This window comes from Pristiophorus japonicus, chromosome 9 (assembly GCF_044704955.1).
Source record: "Pristiophorus japonicus isolate sPriJap1 chromosome 9, sPriJap1.hap1, whole genome shotgun sequence".
NCBI lineage: Eukaryota > Metazoa > Chordata > Chondrichthyes > Pristiophoridae > Pristiophorus > Pristiophorus japonicus.
This window is the reverse complement of record NC_091985.1, coordinates 136,821,905-136,843,145: the sequence shown is the minus strand read 5'-3', so window position 1 is coordinate 136,843,145 and position 21,241 is coordinate 136,821,905. Positions and strand designations below refer to the sequence as shown.

Genomic DNA, 21,241 nt, shown 5'->3' with positions numbered 1-21,241 from the left:
ATACCCATCTCCTTGCCCATCTTCCTCACAACTTCCTGCTTGAATCACTTCCACCAGATTTGCAATCCTCACATTGAACCAAAATAACCCTAACTAAAATTACACGTTCACTGTGACCGTGATGCTTTATCTCCTTTTCCTCGTTGCAGCTCTTGCCATCCTCCAACAACATCTCTATTGTCCAATCATATACAGGGCATCTCTACCAATGACTTCACCTCAATTTTCAGAGTACCCCAATAATTCTTCCGTGGCTCCTCTCCCATCTCCATGCTGTCCTTTTGATGATGGCATCCAAAACCATGGGGTCAGCTTCCATACACTGATGACACAAGCTCTACCTCTCTCGACTCCTCCACTGCTTCTGTATTGCCAGGCTACTTGTCAGACATTACTCTAACTTCCTTCAGCTAAACGCTGGGAAGATGAAAGCTACAGGTATTGTCTTGGCACCCTGCAACAAACTGCATGCTTATTCCTGACTCAATTCCTTTTCTGACCACTGTCTTGGGCTGAACCAGGACGTGTGCAATCTTAGCATCCTGTTTGTACACGATTCCAGATCCTCCTCTTCTGCTGCCACCTCTGACATTATTTGTCTCCATCCTTACCTCAGCGATCTGTTGTTAAAGCCCTCATTCATGTCTTTGTCACTTCCCGACTTGATTACTCCATTGCTCTCCTCGTCAACTTCTTATTCTCATCCTCCATAATCTTCAGTTCATCCAAACCTTTGCAATCCTTGTCCTATCCCAGAACAAGTTACACTCATCCATCACACCCATCTTGCTGCACTATTTTGGCTTTTCATTTCCCAATACCTCCAATTTAAAATTCTAATCCCTCTATTGTCTTTCCCTCCCCATTGCTTTAACTTCCTACTACAATATTCCCCCAATACGCTCTGTTCCTCTGACTCTGGCTTTTTGTACATCCCATCATTGATTGCTGTGCTTCAAGCATCTAGGTTCTACTCCCTGACATTCTCTCCTTAAACCCCTCTCCACAGCCATCCTGGTCACCTTTAAGACCCTTCTTAAAGCCCATCTCCTTGACCAACCTATTGATTACTCCTTGCTTCTTTGGCTTAGCATCTGCTTTCCTTACACCTGTGAAGTGAGAATGTTAATTGTACTACAGGTATAAGTTGTTATCGTTGTCATCAGCATGGGAAATCCTAGCTGTGAGATTTTATATCATCCTCACATAAATTCATGCCAAAACCATATAAGCATAGTTAAGTGACGAGCGCAAAATACTGCGGATGCTGGAGAATCTGAAATTAAAACAGAAAATGCTAAAAACACTCGTCATCTGTGGAGATGGAAACAGTTAACATTTAAGGTCCATGTCATTTAATCAGACTGGAAGAAGTTAGAGATTTAATAGTTTTTAAGCAAGTGCAGAGCTAGGGGAAAAAGTGGGTGAGATCAAAGGGAAAGTTCTGTGAAAGGGTGAAAGGATTCAATAATAAAAAGGAATGATGGTGCAAGGCAAAAAGGGTGGTAATGGGACAAGTAAAGAAACAAAAATGGATCCAGAGGAGGTGTAAATGATTATGGCTGTTACAATATATTGTCAGAAGTCAACATTTCACTTTCTTAAAAAAAGATTTCCTTCCAGTGCTAAAGTTGCAAGAAGTTGAGTAATTAGAAAGGGTAAATGAATTTAACAATGAATTTAAAAAACGGTAGTAACTAAAGCATCCATGGTCCGAAAATTGCTGCCTCGCTGGGTCCGTACGAAGTGCGCACGGACCCTGCGAGGCCTCGCAAAAGCTGGTTTTCAGGGCGCGATGCACATACACCGAAAACCGGCTTTTCCGATCTGTCAAGATTTCTCTTGACAGATCCTCCGCATCCCCGGGAGAAGGACATCCGTGTGGGAGCGATTGGGCTATTTGCCCAACTCCTGCCCAGCGAATGTCCTTCAAACTTTTGCGCCTGGTAAAAGCAGGCACATAGCTTACTTTTACCAGTGTAAGAGTTTTAAAACAAATAAAAATTAAATTTAATCATTCATTTTTATGTTAAAAACCCTGTCCATTAAGTTAAGTTTATTTTTAATCCTATTAAAACATTTTAAAAAAATTCAAAAAATAAATCTATTTTTATAAAACATTTAATTACATTTAATTTCAATTAATTTTAAATATGTGAGGTTTTTATTATTATGCTGTGTTTCTTGTTTTAGAATAGTTTTCTCATTGTTAGTAATGGGAGTCCGTACAAACGGGGTTCCCATTATTATCAATGAGAATACTATCTAGTGATTGGTGGTCTAGGCCCATGTGACTCCAGCATCCCCGTACATACGGGGAAGTCATCTCCCCATATGCTGCACAGCGAATGAAGGCCGCCGACCGGAATCGTAGGTGCCTCCGTGACCACCAGGTATTTTCTTTTAAAAATTTCGGGTTGGAGGTGTTCATCCGAAGGAAGCCTCCGACCGCAATTTCTCCCCCCTCCGTCTCCAGACCATTGATGACTTTTACACACTGTACTCCTTTTTTGACTGAAGCCATTGCTTTCTTACTCAATGGTGCAACTATTTATAAATTGTAAATTTAACATTTAGCATGGCACTCCCTGCCAAAACAAGTGATCTCCTCCTCTGATGTTGTTTGATTCTGCTCCGGAACAAAACTGGAAAATTCTCTAGTTTATTGTCATGGTGACCAATACAATTCCAAATAATGATTTATACCTCTGATGCACACTGTGATTCTTGTAGTAATTTAAACATCACCAAAGAAAATTTGCTGCATTGTCCTGCACTCCATTCTTCCTTTATCATGCACATGCCATTGTGGCCCTGAGCTCTACGTGTCAAAAATAATGAATCGTCAAAAGGGATAAGGGAGAAGTTTACATTCTGCCTCTTCAAACAAATCTTTAGAGTAATCTTTTTTCTAAATTACACTAGTTTTCATTTTTTTTCTCTTTGCTCATCCAGGTAAGGGATGTTAGTGTTGGGGAATGGAACATTTTTTTCCATTTCAACCGCACTGTGTCAGCATCAAGGACTCCCAGGACGGGTGTACCATAGGTAGATGTAACTACCTGTGCTCTGCTCCAACAAGCTGCTACAGCCCCAACCTCACAAGAGAATTCAATACGGCACCAACATGACATTTTATGCCCCATTTCCTATTTGTGGCCTTTCTAAATTAGAGTGCCAATCAGTGGCAAATTAGTTTTGTGCCATGTGCCCATTCCTGCTCGGACCTAAATTTACTTGGACTGCTTAAATGCGGTTTAGCGGACAGACGGGAGATTTTTGTTCCTTCGGTCTGGGCTGGATTTGATCACAGCTCCCAGAAAAAACAGTGTCTAACCTATCTGAATCTGTTTTAATTGACTTACTATTTTTGGATTAGCATTCATTTACTCTTGGCAGTAAGTGAAATTTCATCTGCTGTTGATGTTAGGTGAGAGTGATTTGGATTGAAATTACTTTCTTCTTAGAAATTTCATGTTCATTTATGTAATTGGATTTTATTTATTCCCAAACCTTGCTCAAATAGAGTTGAATATGTAACTTGGGACTATATTTCATGCTGAATGTGCATTATAAAATTACTGCTGATATTAGTATTTAAAAGTTCTAATTTGTTGCAAGAATTACAGATTAAATGATTTTAAAACATGATGAAAAGCCTATTTGAACTAGTAAAGATTCTGATTATTGAATGACACATTTTGTTTTAGGTTTTCAACAGATAAAGCCTCATTCGCGCCTAATTCAAGGAACTTTGAATCAGTTTATACCATATAAGGGTTGGAAACTTTATTTTTCAGAAGGTGAGCCTTTTTGAAACTATTCGTATTGAAAATAACTTAAATTAATAATGACAGACGTTTGATAAATTAGCAGAAATTTAAGGGGAAATATTAGAGCTGCCAAACAGACAACAACAGCATGCATTATATATTACGCCTTTAACTTAGGAAAACGTACCATCATGCTTTTCAGAAGTGCAATCGACACAAATTCACATTGAGCCAAAGAAGAAGATATTAGGAGGGGTGACTAAAAGTTTGGTCAAGATAATAGGTTTTAAGGAGGCGAGAGAGGTGGCCAGGTTTGAGGAGGAAATTTCAGAGTTTAGTGCCTAGATGGCTAAAGGCATGATCACCAATGGTGGGCGAAGGGAGTGAGTTATGCCTGAGGCCAGAGTTGGAGAAACACAGAGTTCATTGAGGATTGTAGAGCTGGAGGAGGTTACAGAGATAGGGAGGGACAAAATTATGGAGGAATTTGAACATCAGACTGATCATTTTAAATTTGAGGGATTGGTGGACTTGGAGCCAATGTAGGTCAGCGAGTGCAGGGATGATGGGTGATCAAGTCTTAATATGGATTAACATATGGCTTAAGAGTTTAAGATGAGCTCAAGTTTATGGAGGGTGGAAGATGGGAGGCCAGCCAGGAGAGCGTTGGAGTAGTCGAGTCTGAAGGTAACAAAAGCATTGATGAGTGTTCCAGCAGCATATGGGCTGAGGTGGGGGTGGAAACGGGTGATGTTATGGAGCAGCATTGTGCATGGTTGACATCAATGACATAGCTAATCAAATATTCCAGGCAAGGCTATTAAGTCAGAATGGAAAGTAAAAGGGATAACAGAAACAGAAAAAAGTGAAATCATATAGTAGTATTGCACAAGGTTCAAGCTGTGAATTTTTGTTGAGGCTGGAGAAAATATTCACTGGGACTTTCAAGGTGAGCCACGTGAAAGATTTGTTAAATTTTTTCATGGCATTATTATCACCATACTATTAAGATTAGTATGACTAATATGCAGAGTGGTAGATAATTAGCCTTGTAGACTGCTGTAAAACTTAACTGTCTTCATTACCAAAAATTACATGAACCTGCTTGATGGCCCACTTGAATAAAACATTTAAACAAACTCTTATGCTCAGTGTATCACTTGAGTATGACTTCAAGGGGCCCTAGCAAAACAAAAGTCAGTGGGGGTTCATGGGAAAACACTGCAATGGTTGCAGTCGTACCTGATGCAAAGGAAGGTGATTGTATTTGTCAGAGGCCAATCATCACAGTCCCAGGACATGGCTGAATTAGTTCCACAGGGAAATATTCTTAGCTTGATCATTTTCAACGGCTGTGTCAATGACCTTTCCTCCATCGTAAGATGGGGAATGGGGCCGTTCACTGACCATTTGATGGTGTTCAGCTCCATTAACACCAGTGATAATGATGTATCCCGACCTACAGCAGGACTTGGGCAATCCAGGCTTGGACTGACAAATACAGGTAACATTGACGCCACAAGTACCCGGTTATGACCATCTCCAATAAGAGAAAGCTAAACCAACTTTACCTGACTTTCAACAGCACCACTAAGTCCACCAATAACTTGGGGTTGGTGTCACTATTGACCAGAAATTTACTGAGCTAATCATATCAACATCGTGGCTGTAAGAGCGGGCTCAGGGAAGGGTATTCATATGATATGGGTACCAATCTCTAATTAGTATCTGTAGTATTAAAAAAAAGAGGGACTCCATTCAAAAGTATCCTACAAAGCAGTTTTAATGTGAAAGCATAATTTTAAAAGCTGAAACTAAAGGAAAAATGGGAGGGGGTGGTGCATATCAAGAAATAAAGAAATTTAAGGAAACACCGTACATATCGTAAATAAAATTAATTGATTAATGTTGTTATCCCCAAGGAGCCATAATCTACTTGTGAGTTTAAAACAGATCGAAGAACTCATTCATTCCTCTGTTGTGCGGTGATTTGGGGGATCCCCAATAAGGCTAGTGCATAATTTTTTTTCCTTAGTTGGCACTGTAAGCATTTGAGTACAAACACCTGTAGTGTTTCGGGTTTGTGAAGTGCTTGGCTAGCATGAACGTATACCAGCTCCAGCTGGAGTGAGATATTTTACTTGATGGCTAGAGCCTCCCCGAGAACCATTTAAATACATTAAAAAAGTAAGTTACCCTCCCTTCTCTCTCTGGGATATTCCTAATGCACATGCTTTCTCCACATAGAAGCTGTTCTGGCTGCGCATAGGTGAGCCAACATTGCAAACATCACCACAAGGTGATGATGGCAGCCCACACATTTATGTAGTGATTAATTTGCTTCTCGGCTTGTAAAATCACTCTCTTAACCTTTTGCTATGGAAAATTGAAGAAAAGCTATGAATGATTTGGGGTATTTCTTTAGAATACCATTGAGGGAGCCCCTAGTAAGTTGTGAGACCATCTCAAGGCTCGGGTATGGACAGACTGGTTCATTGCTGAATTCCTGATGGCAGAGCTGCTTGCTTTTCAGTAATTATTGGCAGTTTTAGTATTGTACATGGGGTAACTATGTGCTACAATGTTGAGGGATTTAAAAAATAAACTTATTTTCAAACTTTTTCTTTAAAAGCTTACGTTGGAAGCTCTCCTTTTGTACAGAAGATTAGTGAATTTGAAAAGTTTTTCACAAATCATATTGATTTGTATGATAAGGTAAGAATCCTGGCCCCTCATTTTTGATTTTTCTAGTTTCATTGTTTACTGTTGTGGGTAGTCTTTCTTAACTAGTAGTTTGGTTCACTATCTAGGGAGAACGAAACAATAGTTTAGCATTTATAAAACTTTAGCATTGTAAACAAAATTGACTTATAGCAACTTTTTTAATGCATTAATTTTTTATTAATGAAGTTAAGATGTACATTAAGAATTTGTCTGAGTTTTACCATGCTGTTTATACTTTTTAACATCAGAAAGACACCTTCACTCCAGGAGAAGTTTATCAGTTAATTTTTAAACATTAAAAAATGCTGCTATAGTCAGTGCAACGTAGTCAATGGCATTCAGCACTCTCATACTGTATTGCAGTGTTATGAAAAAGAAGCTAAATCAATTCAATGCTGCTGCCTAACCATTCACAGTACGATGCAAATAGCAATAAGAAAAGTTGAAAGTGCAAATCACTTGAAAATGTGAAATATTTCTTTCCAAAGGATGAAATAGAAAGAAAAGGAAGCATCCTGGTTGACTTTAAGGAACTTGTAAATAATGAAGAGCTAACTGCTCGCATGCCAAATTTAGCCACTGAATTGAGGGATATGCCAGAAAAATTGTTGGATTGCTTGGGATTGGCAGTTCATCAGGTTAAGTATCACGTAACTCTTCTCTGCATAACCATTAAGTTAAATATGCATGTTGGGTAACAAACATAATTTTCTTAATTTTACAAGATCAAAATGTACTTTTTTTGCTTTGTTTCTCCACTTCGTCCGGAAGAAAGTAAAGTAAAAATAATTGCTGTTATTTCTTTAAAAACATGTAATTCAACTTCATTTGACTGTTATGAAAATACTATTCTGAAAGTCTCCTTATTGGACAGTTCATTTGTCGTAAGTAAACTGAACTATGTACTTTTAATGTAAAGCTTAATTTATGTTGCTTATACTGCACGCATTCAGGTAATAACTAGAGATCTTGAAAGACAGGCAGCTCAGTTGGAACAAGGGCTACCAAATGAAGAAGCTCCAATTGTAAATGTCCCCTTCATTCATGCACGGTAAGTTTAAAACAAGAAACTTTTTGGGCTACTTGCAAATATTTTCTTGAAAAATTAAGTGAAGACTTAATCTGCTATAAACATATAACTTTCTGTATCATCTGAGAGTCTATTTATATGTTAGATCATGTTTCCTGACATTTTTTACTTGGCCAGTGTCTGTATCTGTTGAGAACAAAGAAGTGTAGTATAAGTGGACACGATTGCAAAGAAATATAAACTGGTATTTTTGTAGTCTGTTGCTGCCGTATAACTCTTGTTATGAATTGATACCCAAGAAAGCCATTAATACTAAACCATGTTGACATAACTTGGTCAAAACAAAATGTAATCAGCTTTTGCCAGTTTTTGCTATAAGAAACCTGTGATATACACTGTACACAATACCTTTAAAATATGATCTGTTTTTCCAAGGGTAGATTTCTCATTAGTCATTGTGAATCTATCCTTTAAATTAGTGCTGCACAAAAAGAGAAAATGAAAGTTAACTGTTTTCTTCAAAGTTGTGTCCATGTCATTCTCTCCCTAAACTTCCTGTTCAGATCCCTTCATCTGGCATCTGCCCTTTTCGCACCACTAAGACTGCTGTGGCCAAAATCACAAATGATATCCTTTATAACCATGGTGCACAATCCCTCTTCGTCGATGGTGTTTGATATGGTTGACTGCACCATTCTTTCCATAGTGTCGCTTCTGTTCTATTCTATAGGGTTACCCTTGCATGGTTTCACTCCTACCTATTTGAATACATATCCAGCAATAGTTTGTCTTCCTGTTTCAGCAGCATCACCTTTTTGGAATCTCACAAGGATCTTTCCTTTGTCCTCTCCTGTTTCTCCTCATCATGCCATTGGTGACATCATCTTCAGGCACTGAGTCAACTTCCATATATATGCTGATGATACATAGCATTGCCTCTCCAACTCTTCCCACAAACCACAAACGCATCAGACTGCCTGACCAACATCAAGATTATAGATGTGCCAAAACGTCCTCTGACTGAACATTAGGAACACCAAAGCCGTCATCTCTGGTCTAATAAATTCTGCTTCCATTCACAGATCGCATTCTCCTCCCTGACCAATGTCTCAGACTAAACCTTTCTGTCCTTATTCAATGCCAAACTGAGCTACTAACCCATATCCTCTCTGGCCACATCACTCTATTCCTTTCCCCCTCTGGTGCTCCATTTCCTTTCTCTCCATTTAAAAACCTTCTCTAAACTCAACTTTGTGCCCAAGATTTTGGTCACCTCTCCTAATCACTTCCTACCCCTCCTCCCTCCATTGGTCGACATTTGTTTCTTGTACCTTTATTTGTCTTGCCTCTCTAAAGTGCCTCGAGATGTTTTCTACATAAATGTATAGCATAAATACAAGTTGTTTTTGTAGGTATGGATAAGTTAAAAATTGAATTATTCATTGTGTGTTTTGAGTCTATGAGGAAAATATGCAGGTATTGCAATGTGTAATGAAATTGGGGCAGGATGCAGGTGGTTCAGATGGAATTTATGGAGAGTGGAGGTAAGGCAGAGGCAGAGGTGTGTGATGTTGCAAAGGTACATGTAAGCACTTTGGTGATGGATAGGATTGGAGTTTGAAGCTTAATTCTGGGTCGAACAGAATGCTGACATTGAATGGAACGGGGTGAGCTGGGAGGCCAAAGGTCATTGTCAGCACAGGATGCTGGCATTCTGTACAGTCTGGTTCAGCCTGAGCAAGCAGCTGGGGAGGTGGTGAAGTCCTTGGTAAGGCAGCGGTGTGTTCAGTGGGAACCTAAAGTGATGGCTTTAGTAAGCACTGTAAAGTTAAAACAGGATAAGTTCAAAGTTTGATCACAATTACGTCTTTTTTGTGATTTGTAAAGTCACTCAGAGATTACATGGTTTCTGGGTCAAATTACTGTCTTGATACTTTTTTTTAATGCAAAGCAAAAATTTGAATATGCTGGAGAGGACTTGTGTGCTAGATGTGCTATTTTTATAATATAGAAAAGTATGTTCATTTTTAATTTAAATAACTGTTTACAGTTTGCTATTGATATGGCACCTACCTGTTCAATTGTGATTTATCATGAGCTCAAATTTTGTGTTCATAAAACAATAAATTGCAAATGATTTGCGTACAATGTGTAACACCAAATTATGATGAAAACATATACAAGATGTACCATTTTTACTTTATTAAAATAAACACATAAATCTCATGCAAAGTGTATACATTTTAGGGTCTATAACTATGAGCCTTTGACATCGTTGAAATATTTACGAGCTAACTGCTATGGAAAATATGTATCTCTACGTGGAACAGTTGTCCGTGTCAGCAATGTCAAGCCTTTCTGCACTAGAATGGCCTTTACATGTAATACATGTGGAGATGTTCAGAGTCTACCTCTTCCTGATGGAAAATACACACTCCCTACAAAGGTATTGCACTATCATATTAGAGAGAAAAAAATATTGATAAATTTGGAGTTATTTGAGAAAGCTAATTTCAAATTATTTTACAGTGTTTAGCGCCAGATTGTCGCAGTCGATCATTTATACCGAATAGACGTTCTCCATTAACAGTTACTGTAGACTGGCAATCTATCAAGTAAGTGAACTTTTGATTGAAGATCTTTGCATTTTCTGTATTTCCAGTTTAAAAAAAATAAATACATTATCATTCAATCCAGCTGACCAAACTGACCTGGGTGGCATTGTGATTCTATTTGGTGCTTTCAATAGGAGAGTTATATAGTAGTATTTATTTAAGACTATTATATTCTGTTTCTAACAGTAGAAGGACTGCAAGGAAAATTCAGAGTTCAGAAGAATTGAAATATTTGGCACTTAAATAAAATAACTGGGTGATCTCTCATTACGTTTCCCAATCAAGAACAGAGATAATTTTTAGGTCAAGCAGGGTTAGAGGATGTGGGGATGATTGAACTGAGATAGGAGAGGAAGCAGATTTGGAGAGGTGGGGTGGGGAGGGGGCAAGAGTCACTGGGAATTAAAAAAATTCATTTGGCGGGGGGGAGGAAGGTGCGGCCGTGATTTGGCCTCATTGTGGGAGAGACGATTGATTGTTCCATTGGGTGGGAAAGGGGTGGGGTGTATAATTTGCTTCAACAAATGCGTGCTCCAGAAACCAGCTTTTGCCTCGGCTGGTGGGGGACGGTTGGAGACATTGAGAGCACTGACTTTTGCAAGCTTTCTTCAGCCGCAGGTATCTTTCACATCATTCTTTAAATAACTAGTCATTTGATTGAGGTGAAGCAGATTATTTTTCCTCAAAAAAGTTTAAATTTTTTTCGTCCCTTTCGTGTCTCCAAAGGTGCTTCAAATATTTTTGCTTTAGGTGGCCCTATCAGATAATTGTATACTCACATCATCAGTGACGTGCTCACTGTTATGTTCAGAATAACTCTACAAGACTGTATACTGTAAGCTCAAACTGTTGTGACCTTGGTCTCTTTAATGTAATTCCAGAGTGAGGAAGCAGCATGGTAGACTGCCTTTTATACCTGCTTGCTCGGGGTGTGCAGGTACCCTTGGGTCTCCAGCAGGTGCGCCGTCTGGTGGCAAGTCTTACACACAAGTAAAGTTTACATACATAACATCACTCCCCTCCCCCCCCCCCCCAAAAATTCTTAGACACAAGTTATTTACAAGTTGAGGCGATCCAGTGCTCTACGTTCCCGGGTTGATCGCCTGAGTTGAAGTCCTGGCATGGGTGAGTTGATCGGATCATTGCTGCACTGCAGCATGGCTGGTCTGATCAGACTGTCGGGCATGGTGGGTTCATCCTTGTGGTTGACAGCGAGGTCGGTTGCATGTTAGGTGTGTGTTGGTAGATCAATGATGGTAATATTCTCTTCAAACTGTTCTTGGTTGTCAGTGAATCGCAGTTTGGTCTGATCCAAATGCTATCTGCACGTTTGTCCATTCAAAAATTTGACAACAAACACTCTATTCCCCTCCTTGGCTAAAACAGTGCCAGCAACCCATTTGGGACCATGTCCGTAATTAAGAACAAACACAGGGACATTAACCTCAATGTTACGCGATACAGTTGTGCGATCGTGGTACACATGCCAGTGACGCCGGGTTTCTACATGATCATTGAGATCTGGGTGGACTAAGGAGAGCCTGGTTTTGTGTGCTCTCTTCATTAACAATTCTGCAGGGGGAACACCAATAAGCGAGTGGGGTCGCGTCTGAGCAGGACCCGAGATAACCGGGTCTGCAAGGAACCGTCCGTCACATGTTTCAAGCTCTGCTTGGTAGTTTGGACTGCCCATTCCGCTTGACCATTGGATGCGGGCTTAAACGGGGCAGACCTGACATGCTTGATGCCATTGCGGGTCATGAACTCGTTGAATTCTGAGCTGATGAAACATGGTCTATTGTCACTAACAAGGACGTCAAGCAAATCATGGGTGGCGAACATGGCCCGGAGGCTTTCAATGGTGGCAGTGGACGTACATGATGACATTATTATACATTCAATCCATTTAGAGTAAGCGTCCACTGCTACAAGGAACACCTTTCCTCGAAAGGGGCCAGCGAAATCTACATGGACCCTGGACCACGGTTTGGAGGGCCATGACCACAGACTCAGTGGGGCCTCCCTTGGTGCATTGCTCAACTTTGAGCAAGTGTTACATTGGTGTACGCATGACTCCAATTTCGAGTCAATGCCGGGCCACCAAACGTGCGACCTGGCGATAGCCTTCATCATGACTATGCCTGGGTGGCAGTGTAGGTCGCGTATAAACATTTTTCTGCCTTTTTTTGACAAAACCATGTGATTCCCCCATAGGAGACAATCCAAATGGATGGACATTTCATCCTTGTGTCGGTAAAACGGCTTAATTTCGTCTTGCATTTCCCTGGGATAGCCGACCAGCTCCCATTAAGGACGCAGCTTTTTACTAGTGATAGCACAGGGTCCTGGCTAGTCCAGGTCCTGATCTGCCGTGACGGGTGACCGCACATTCTCAAAATCATCCATTACAAGAAGCAAGTCTGCGGGTTGCGCCATTTCCACCCCGGTGGTGGGCAATGGTAGCCGACTGAGGGCATCAGCACAGTTCTCCGTGCCTGGTCTGTGGCGGATTACATAGTCATACGCAGATAGTGTTAGTGCCCATCTTTGGATGCGGGACGAAGCAGTGGTGTTGATACCTTTGCTTTCTGAGAGCAGTGAAGTAAGCGGTTTGTGGTCGGTTTCAAGCTCAAACCGGAGTCCAAATAGGTATTGGTGCATTTTCTTAACCCCATATACGCATGCTAATGCTTCTTCCTCAACCATACTGTAGGCTCTTTCAGCCTTAGATAAACTTCTGGACGCATATGCAACCGGTTGCAGTTTGTCTGACACATTGACTTGCTGTAACACGCAACCGACCCCATACGAAGATGCATCACAAGCTAGTACTAAACGTTTACACGGGTCATATAATACAAGTAACTTGTTATGACATAGCAGGTTTCTGGCCTTATTAAAGGCTGTCTCTTGAGATTTACCCCAAACCCAATCGTCACCCTTGCGTAGCAATAAATGCAAAGATTCCAGCAAAGTGCTCAACCCTGGTAGAAAGTTATTAAAATAGTTGAGGAGTCCCAGGAACGAACGCAGCTCCGTCACATTCTGTGGTCTGGGTGCATTCTTGATGGCCTCCGTCTTAGAGTCCGTGGGTCTGATGCCGTCCGCCGCAATCTTTCTCCCCAAAGATTCGACTTCTGGCGCCAGGAAAACACACTTGGAGCGTTTCAGCCTGAGTCCCACTCTGTCCAGTCACTTTAGAACCTCTTCCAGGTTGTGCAAGTGTTCGGTGGTGTTATGACCAGTGATCAGGATGTCGTCTTGAAACACCACAGTGCGTCGAACCAATTTCAGCAGACTCTCCATGTTCTTCTGGAAGATGGCCACAGCCGAGCGAGTCCCAAAAGGGCATCTGTGGTATATGAACAGTCCTTTGTGCGTGTTGATGCACGTCAATTTTTTCGAAGGTTCAGCCAGCTCCTGTGTCATGTAAGCAGAGGTTAGATCCAGCTTGGTGAACGACTTCCCCCCCCCCCCCTGCTAGCGTTGCGAACAGGTCATTTGCTTTGGGTACTGGTCCTGTAACGAGATTCGGTTGATCGTTACCTTGTAGTTCCCACAGATTATGACCGTCCTGTTGCTCTTCAACACCGGAACAATTGGACTGGCCTACTTGTTGAACTCGACTGGCGATATGATTCCCTCTCGTTGAAGTCTGTCCAGCTCGATCTCGACTTTCTCTTGCATCATATATGGAACCGCTCGGGCCTTGTGATGAACGGGCCGTGCATCAGGGACTAGATGGATCTGCAGTTTGGCGCCTGTGAAGTTGCCGATGCCTGGCTCAAATAACGATGGGAATTTGTTTAGCACTTGGGCGCACGAGGCGTCACCCACCGAAGACAGTGCTTTGATGTCCTAATTCCATCGGATCTTTCCGAGCCAGTTTCTGCCGAACAGCGTTGGGCCATCGCCTGGTACAATCCATAATGATAAATCATGCACAGTTCCATCGTACGATACCTTCACTGCCGCACTGCCAATGACTGGTATGAGCTCTTGGGTGTACGTGCGCAGCTTTGTATGAATTGGGCTTAGTTTTGACCTTTTTGCCTTGTTGCCCTACAGTTTCTTCTCAAAAGTCTTCTGGCTCATAATTGACTGACTCGCCCCCATGTCCAATTCCATGGAAACTGGAATGCCGTTTAATTTGACTTTCAACATTATCGGAGGGCTTTTGGTGTGAACCCCATACACTTCCTCTTCAGCCTCAGGTTGAGTTGCCTCTCTTACTCGTTCAGTGTGATCTGCGCCGGATCGGTCATCTTCTGCCGACTCTGCCACGTGGTGAGTCGCACTACGTTTGCACATTCGCTGGAGGTGCCCGATTGTTCCACAGCCCTTGCACACGTAGTGCTTGAATCGACATTGATGGGCTCTATGATTGCTCCTGCAGCGCCAACATGGTGTTAATGGATTCGCATTCACGCCCCACAGTGGACACTGAGTCATCTTAGGTCTGGCCTCTGCAGGCGTGTAGGCCCTGCCATGTACAGTTCTGCCTGCTGAAGGCGTTATTTTATGCACAGTACTTGCCGATGAGCGTTGATGCTGCAAAGATATCTGTTTAGTGTTACCATTCGTGGACATGAAAGCCTGGGCTATTGTGATGGCCTTGCTCAGATCTGGGGATTCGGCAGACAGCAGTTTGCGAAGAGTGACCTCGTGGCCGATTCCAAGCACAAAAAAGTCCCACAACATTTCCCCCAAAAATCCAGCAAATTCGCACGGCCCCGCAAGGCGTCTTAGGTCGGCGACATCTCTCAAGAATACCAATGGCAGCCATAACTGCGTGAAAGTTCGTGATCTGTTACTTGTCGCCAATTGTTATGTTCAGAATATCTCCACAATACTGTATACTGTAAGCTCAAACTGTTGTGACCATGGTTTCTTTAATGTAACTCCAGAGTGAGGAAGCAGCATGGTAGACTGCCTTTTATACCTGCTTGCCCGGGGTGTGCAGGTGACCCTTGGATCTCCAACAGGTGCGCCCCCTGGTGGCATGTCTTACACACTAGTAAAGTTTACATACATAACACTCACTGTGTTGTGAACATGTACCATTTCTAATATATAATAGATTAATGGAACATGGCATTGTGTAGGTTCAAATATTCATCCTCTCACTTTAGTTGCATCAGTGATGTAAAACTTCAGTATTGGTATCTCTATTTAGAGAATTGCAGTTTGTAGCTGGGATGCTATAGAATTGCTGGGTCTTCAGGAATCAACATTGCTGTTAAGGCGAGCGGCCGCACAATGGTCGAGTGGTCCCGCGTAGGTCGCTCATCGGTTTTGCAGTGGAAGAAACAGTGCATGTGTGAAAATTTAAATGGGCAGTGCAGCCAGTTAAAGGGACTGCACCAAAAAAAATTAGAGGGAACATTGCAAGGAATATGTTTTTTTTAAATACGAGAGATAATTTACTTTTGCCACACATAAATAATTGTCTGTTTTAATATGGAAAGATCTTTTCCCATTTAATAATTTGTGTATATGTTTGTTTTTTTAAAGACTGCAGGAGCTTACATCAGATGATAAGAGAGAGGCTGGGAGAATCCCTCGAACTATAGAATGCGAGCTTATCCAGGACTTGGTAGACTGTTGTGTTCCAGGAGACATGGTAACTGTCACAGGGATTGTCAAGGTGGCAAACAGTAATGAAGGTATGACTGAAGTTCACACAAACTGTACACCTTTTGTTTGCTGTCCACGACATATGCACCTGTGACTTCTAATGAAAAAAATTCCCGCCATTAGTTCTGAACTTGTACTGTTTTATGCACCAAAACTATTTAAGATAATTTCACTGGAGAGCCATTGCCAAATGACTCATTACAATTTCAACTAATTCTGTCTTCTACCCCTTCAGCTCGTATTGTAAGATCTCCATCTCCTATTCTCTACATTTTATATCAATAGGAGAAAAGGTATGGAAATAGTTTAAAGGAGTTGGAACGAGTTCAGTGGAGTATTTCCAGTATAAATTTCCATGTACCAATCTATAAAATGTAACATAACTCGGGTAGTGTTGATTTTTATAACTAATTTCCGTTGCTGTGGAGAACTGCCATTTTAAGTATTCTCTTTCACCTGGCACTGTTCTAATGATGTAGATTACTGATGTGCCCTAGAGTGGTTATACTGGCTTACCCAGAAGTTGCCACTTCATATCAACCTGGATGCTGATCTGGCGGTGCCCAAACCAAGAAAGGATAGTCCTGGCTGGTGCTGCTAAGAGAACATTTATGTTGGAGAACTGATTGATTGGAGCGTGTTGCAAGGCAGTTAGCCATCATGTGGTTCACATCCTGTGAATTTTGCAAAATTATCTGAATCACCAAGCTGTGTTGCAGTTTGGAAATACATTCCAACCTGTGTGAGCCTGTGTAATGTATGCATGTGGCCACTACTATTTCATTTTTGGCAGGATATAAAAAAAGATATATGTTACTAATGGTTATCATCATAACTATCAGCACAATCCCTGAATCAAAATAAGTGGTTGGGACTAAAGTGATACAGGGTACTGAGCTTTTTCCAGGAGAACTGCTTATCTGTTAATTGATTAAATTCCTTGAGTTGGTAACACCTCCAGTACATTTGAAATCAATGGGTAGCAGTGACGCCTAAACGTGCACTTGGGCCAATGCCAAATTCGTCAGGGCCTTTTCTTTAATGGGGCCCCGGTGGCTGCCTCAAACGAGCGTAGGCCTCTTTCCAATATTGAAATGAGGGCCCCGAGCCCGTTTCACGACCCGTTTGTGAAATTTGTTATGAACAGTCTGAACTGGCGCTGAAGAAACAGCCACGGAACTTTTGTACCATAACGTGGAGCCAGAAGAGCATGAGTCTCCACGTGAATACTGCGGGCTGTTGCTGGCCCGGGCAATTTCCCCCTCCTGTTTCTCCCTCACCCCCCAGTCTTGGCTGTAGGCCTCTGCCAGTGAGACAGGCTGGTCAAATTGGAACACAGCAAAGCGGTGAGCTACCTCTGGAGGCACGGCAGGCATTGGCAGGGCGCTGTAATTTAAAAATGAGGCCTAAGGCCCAATTTCTGTCGCGCCTAGGTATCTCCTGATTTGGGCACCCACTGGAAGTGTGCTGTCAGTTATGTGCTCTAAAACAGGGCCTAATAAATTACTACCCCACTATTTCCTGTATTTATGTATATATGTATTAATTATTCTGTTTGACTTATCTTTTTAGGGAAGACAAGAAACAAAGATGACAAGTGCATGTTCTTTTTGTATATTGAGGCCAACTCTATTAGTAATGGTAAAGGACGGAGGAATGTGAATTCTGAAGAGGTATCTGGTGAAACGGCCTCCATGGAGTTTACACTTAAAGAGCTTTATGCAATTCAAGAGATTCAGGCTGAAGAAAACCTTTTCAAATTATTTGTTAAGTATGTTGTATCCTCTTTCTTTAAAACCGTTGTTTAGTATCATTTTGAAAGGCAACTAAAGTCTTTATTTTTTTTCGCAGTTCATTGTGTCCTGCTATATATGGTCATGAGGTGAGTGTCAGTACAATAAGAAAGCTACCATTAATTTATAAATGATTAATAATACAATTACTTTTTGCGCTCAGACAACTTATTATTGTGTTTTATTGAATGAAAGCTCCCAATAAGCAGATGTTTTTTTCGCAGCTTGTCAAAGCAGGATTGGCACTGGCACTCTTTGGAGGCTGCCAAAAATATGTGGATGATAAAAATCGCATTCCTATCCGAGGTGATCCTCATGTGCTTATAGTTGGTGATCCTGGACTTGGAAAGAGCCAAATGTTACAGGCAAGTAAAGTTATCAAGTACAAAAATCTCCTCCATAGGCAAAATGTAAGGATTTTCAAACGTGTATAAATCAGTGTTTGTTTAAAATAAAATGTCTTCAATGTTTTTTCCACCTACGATATGGATTCCTACTGGGGAACAGTTGCAGGAGTGTCAACTGTCCTCTGATATCTTGTTCAAGTACCCATTCTTTTGTGAGTGTTGGCACACTGTTAGACCAAGGAGGACATCTGATTAAGTATTCAAATGCCTGGAATTGGTATCCATACAGCTGAACTTTGTAGCAGGAGTGGCTGACCGTGATCGGAAGCAGGAGCCCTGGCTGATTTATTTTGTTCCTGTCCCCTGCTGAGCCCAGTTGTAATACCTCCGTGCTTGACTGCCCCACTGAGATCCACAGTGCTGCACACATTATGGAAACATTGGTGCTTTCTACTGTTCAGCTTAGTTCAATTCCACTGGATAACATTCAGTTTCCAAGTGAGGCAGGCTTACCTAGACCTGATCCCAATGTAGATTGTGGTGAGCAAATTAGGCAAAAAGAACAAATCGAATCCTGGAAGTTTATTCTCTATGTCTCTGTGTTGTTGACCTCGCCTATGGGCCACCCCGACATGCGAGAGGACACCACTGCAGGTCGGGAGGATAAAAGAGCTGATGCATGCCACTACAACTTCCAGCGCGAGCTGCTCCAAGTGTGCGACGACTTCGAGGTGGGCGACTGGGTGTCATCAAAACCCAGGTCGCCGTTTGGAGCGTGGGCAGGAACATCGGCGGGGCCCAGGTACAGCAGAGGAGCAGGAAGGTCGGGCGGATGAGTGTCGAGAGATCGTGGCAGTAGTGCAGCTAATGTTTGAGGCGTAGAAGCGGTGAGAGATCGAGGCAGAAATGCGACAAATGATCAGGGCAGAGGAGCGGTGAGAGATCATTGCTGAGATTTGGCGAGTGATCGTGGCGGAGGTGTGGTGAATGTTTGGTGCGAAGGTGCGGTGAGAAATCGTGGCAGAGGTGCGGCGAATGTTTTGTGGCGGAGGAACAGCGAGAGATCGTGGCGAAGGTGCGGCAAATGAGGGTACAGGGCCTAGAAGAGCCGAGAGCCCAGGGGCAGCACAAGCCAGCAGGTCTCCAGTCCTCCTGGTTAATGCTTGCCATTGGATAAAGGCCAAGCCCATGTGGTGACTGATGTGCAACGGTCACATGTTAAAAAAATACACACACAGGCATCTTCCACCCCTGGAGTTCAGGACTGGAATATCAGGTCTTTCATTGAAACATCTGCAAACTCATCCCTTTTGGTATGTTCGAGGGACCGTCTATGACGATGATGAAACAAATCACAATTATTCCATTTGATGTTTTGCATCCCTCACTACTTTAAAAGAAGCAGAGGAAGAAATTTCTGATGAATGTGTTAAATGCTCATATGTTAATATCTCAGTAATTTCAAGGCCTTTACTTTTGTATTAGAAAAATGCTCAATTCTGCCTGATGAAAGTTAACTATTAGTGTGTTCCTAACACAGATGAGGCTGCACACAGGGAGGTTAAAGTAACAGTGACCTCAGTCTTTAATAAGATACTCCAGAGTGAGGAACAGGCCTTAGGGGCCGTCTTATATACAGTGCTCCCAAGGAATGCTGGGATCCCTTGGGACTTCAGGGGATGGGCTCCCTGGTGGCGGAACATGGGAGTGCATGCTTTACAGATACACAACAACTATATTTTCAAGAAAAAGTATAAGTGGACAAAGTTGTGATTTATATTCCATTCTTGTGGATTAAAAATAGAAGAGATTGTGGACAACACTGAAATATAAATCTGTATTACACAGAATTCCTTATGCCATAAAGTCATTTTGTAACAGCTTCCATTTTAGGCAGACATTTCCTGTGGAATAGAATTTGTTGTTGAAATAACTATAGATAGGGATTTTATTTGAATTGATGTGTAGTTCATGATGTTGAGAATATTACTCAAAAGGAGAAATAATGTACTATAAAATATTACAAATATAACCAGTGCTCAGATTTAATATTTGATTTTCAAAATACATCAGGTGCATGTTTGATGTTTTGGTTCTACTTATTGTCTTCAAAACTGTGGTGCAAATTATGCACTTTGCAGATAAGTGTATTTCGCTATATTTTATTTAGCCATATGTTATGCTCAAGTGCCCATTTGCAATGTTATTCTTAGGCAGTGTGCAATATTGCCCCACGAGGAGTATATGTCTGTGGTAACACCAGCACCACTTCTGGACTGACTGTAACTTTATCAAGGGACAGCGGATCAGGAGATTTTGCATTGGAAGCAGGGGCTCTTGTACTTGGTGATCAAGGTAATTAACAAATTGGATATATGGTGATGACCGAATGCATAGCTAATTACGCAGTCATGAACTACAAAGTACATGTGTATTGGGAGTATTTCTGACTACGGTACTTGGCTAGGTGCTTAGGAAATTAATTGTAAAATTGATTCAATCTGACTACTTGGTCTGTGGGGTGGGGAAATACTACATTCTCAAAAAGGAAACTCCAGCTCTGTATGTTCACAGCTGTAGTAAAGATATTTGCATTTGCAGTTAGATTTTTTCGCTGCATGCTGAAAGATTGGGATTTGATTTGGACCTATGTCATCTGTTAATTTTAAACTATTGAGAGGTACCAGTTAGGCTTGTCTTTGTTTTCCTTATTGCAGGTTCTCGTTATTATATCCCTCAAGTCAGCCATTGGTGCTATTTGTTCTGAAACCTATTTCCTACAAGCTACAAACCCTTCTGCCATTGCATTCATTCTTATTCCTCAAACTTTTTTCCTTTTTTAAAAAATCTAAGCTATTTTATATTCCATTCTTTGTTCCTGTTTAATCACTTTTATAATTTATATTTTCATATATTTGAAAAGCTTCAATCAAGTGGATCCTACCTTTTCTGGAATTTGCCTTGTGACTAAATATGCTCTGTTGTTTGATCAATGATATCGTAATTGGCTAAGGGATATGAGAAATAGATGTTTTTCTGACTGGAGAGAAATATGCAGTGGGGTCCCCCAAGGGTCAAAATTAGGACCATTGCTTTTCTTGTTATATATAAATGACCTGCACTTGGGTATAGGGAGTACAATTTCAAACTTTGCGGATGATACCAAACTTGGCATTGTAGTAAATAATGAGTAGGAAAGCAGCAGATTTCAGGAGGACCATTTCACTGGTGAAATGGGCAGACGCATGGCAGATGCAATTTAATGTGGATAAGTGTGAAGTGATGCACATTGGGAGGAATAGTATGGAGAGGCAGTATAATC

At 41.5% G+C, this 21,241-nt stretch overlaps 1 protein-coding gene across 1 annotated transcript in view; it reads left to right on the top strand.

Annotated features, from left to right (window-relative positions):
- Positions 1 to 21,241, top strand: part of mcm8 (minichromosome maintenance 8 homologous recombination repair factor) — a 35,591-nt gene that overhangs the window by 1,111 nt on the left and 13,239 nt on the right. The window contains exons 2-12 of the mRNA XM_070889867.1: positions 3,711 to 3,803; positions 6,406 to 6,488; positions 6,986 to 7,135; positions 7,451 to 7,548; positions 9,775 to 9,973; positions 10,057 to 10,142; positions 15,657 to 15,808; positions 17,352 to 17,550; positions 17,631 to 17,661; positions 17,797 to 17,941; positions 20,137 to 20,274. Coding sequence (XP_070745968.1) covers positions 3,711 to 3,803; positions 6,406 to 6,488; positions 6,986 to 7,135; positions 7,451 to 7,548; positions 9,775 to 9,973; positions 10,057 to 10,142; positions 15,657 to 15,808; positions 17,352 to 17,550; positions 17,631 to 17,661; positions 17,797 to 17,941; positions 20,137 to 20,274 — 1,374 coding nt within the window. The remainder of the gene's footprint in view (positions 1 to 3,710; positions 3,804 to 6,405; positions 6,489 to 6,985; positions 7,136 to 7,450; positions 7,549 to 9,774; positions 9,974 to 10,056; positions 10,143 to 15,656; positions 15,809 to 17,351; positions 17,551 to 17,630; positions 17,662 to 17,796; positions 17,942 to 20,136; positions 20,275 to 21,241) is intronic.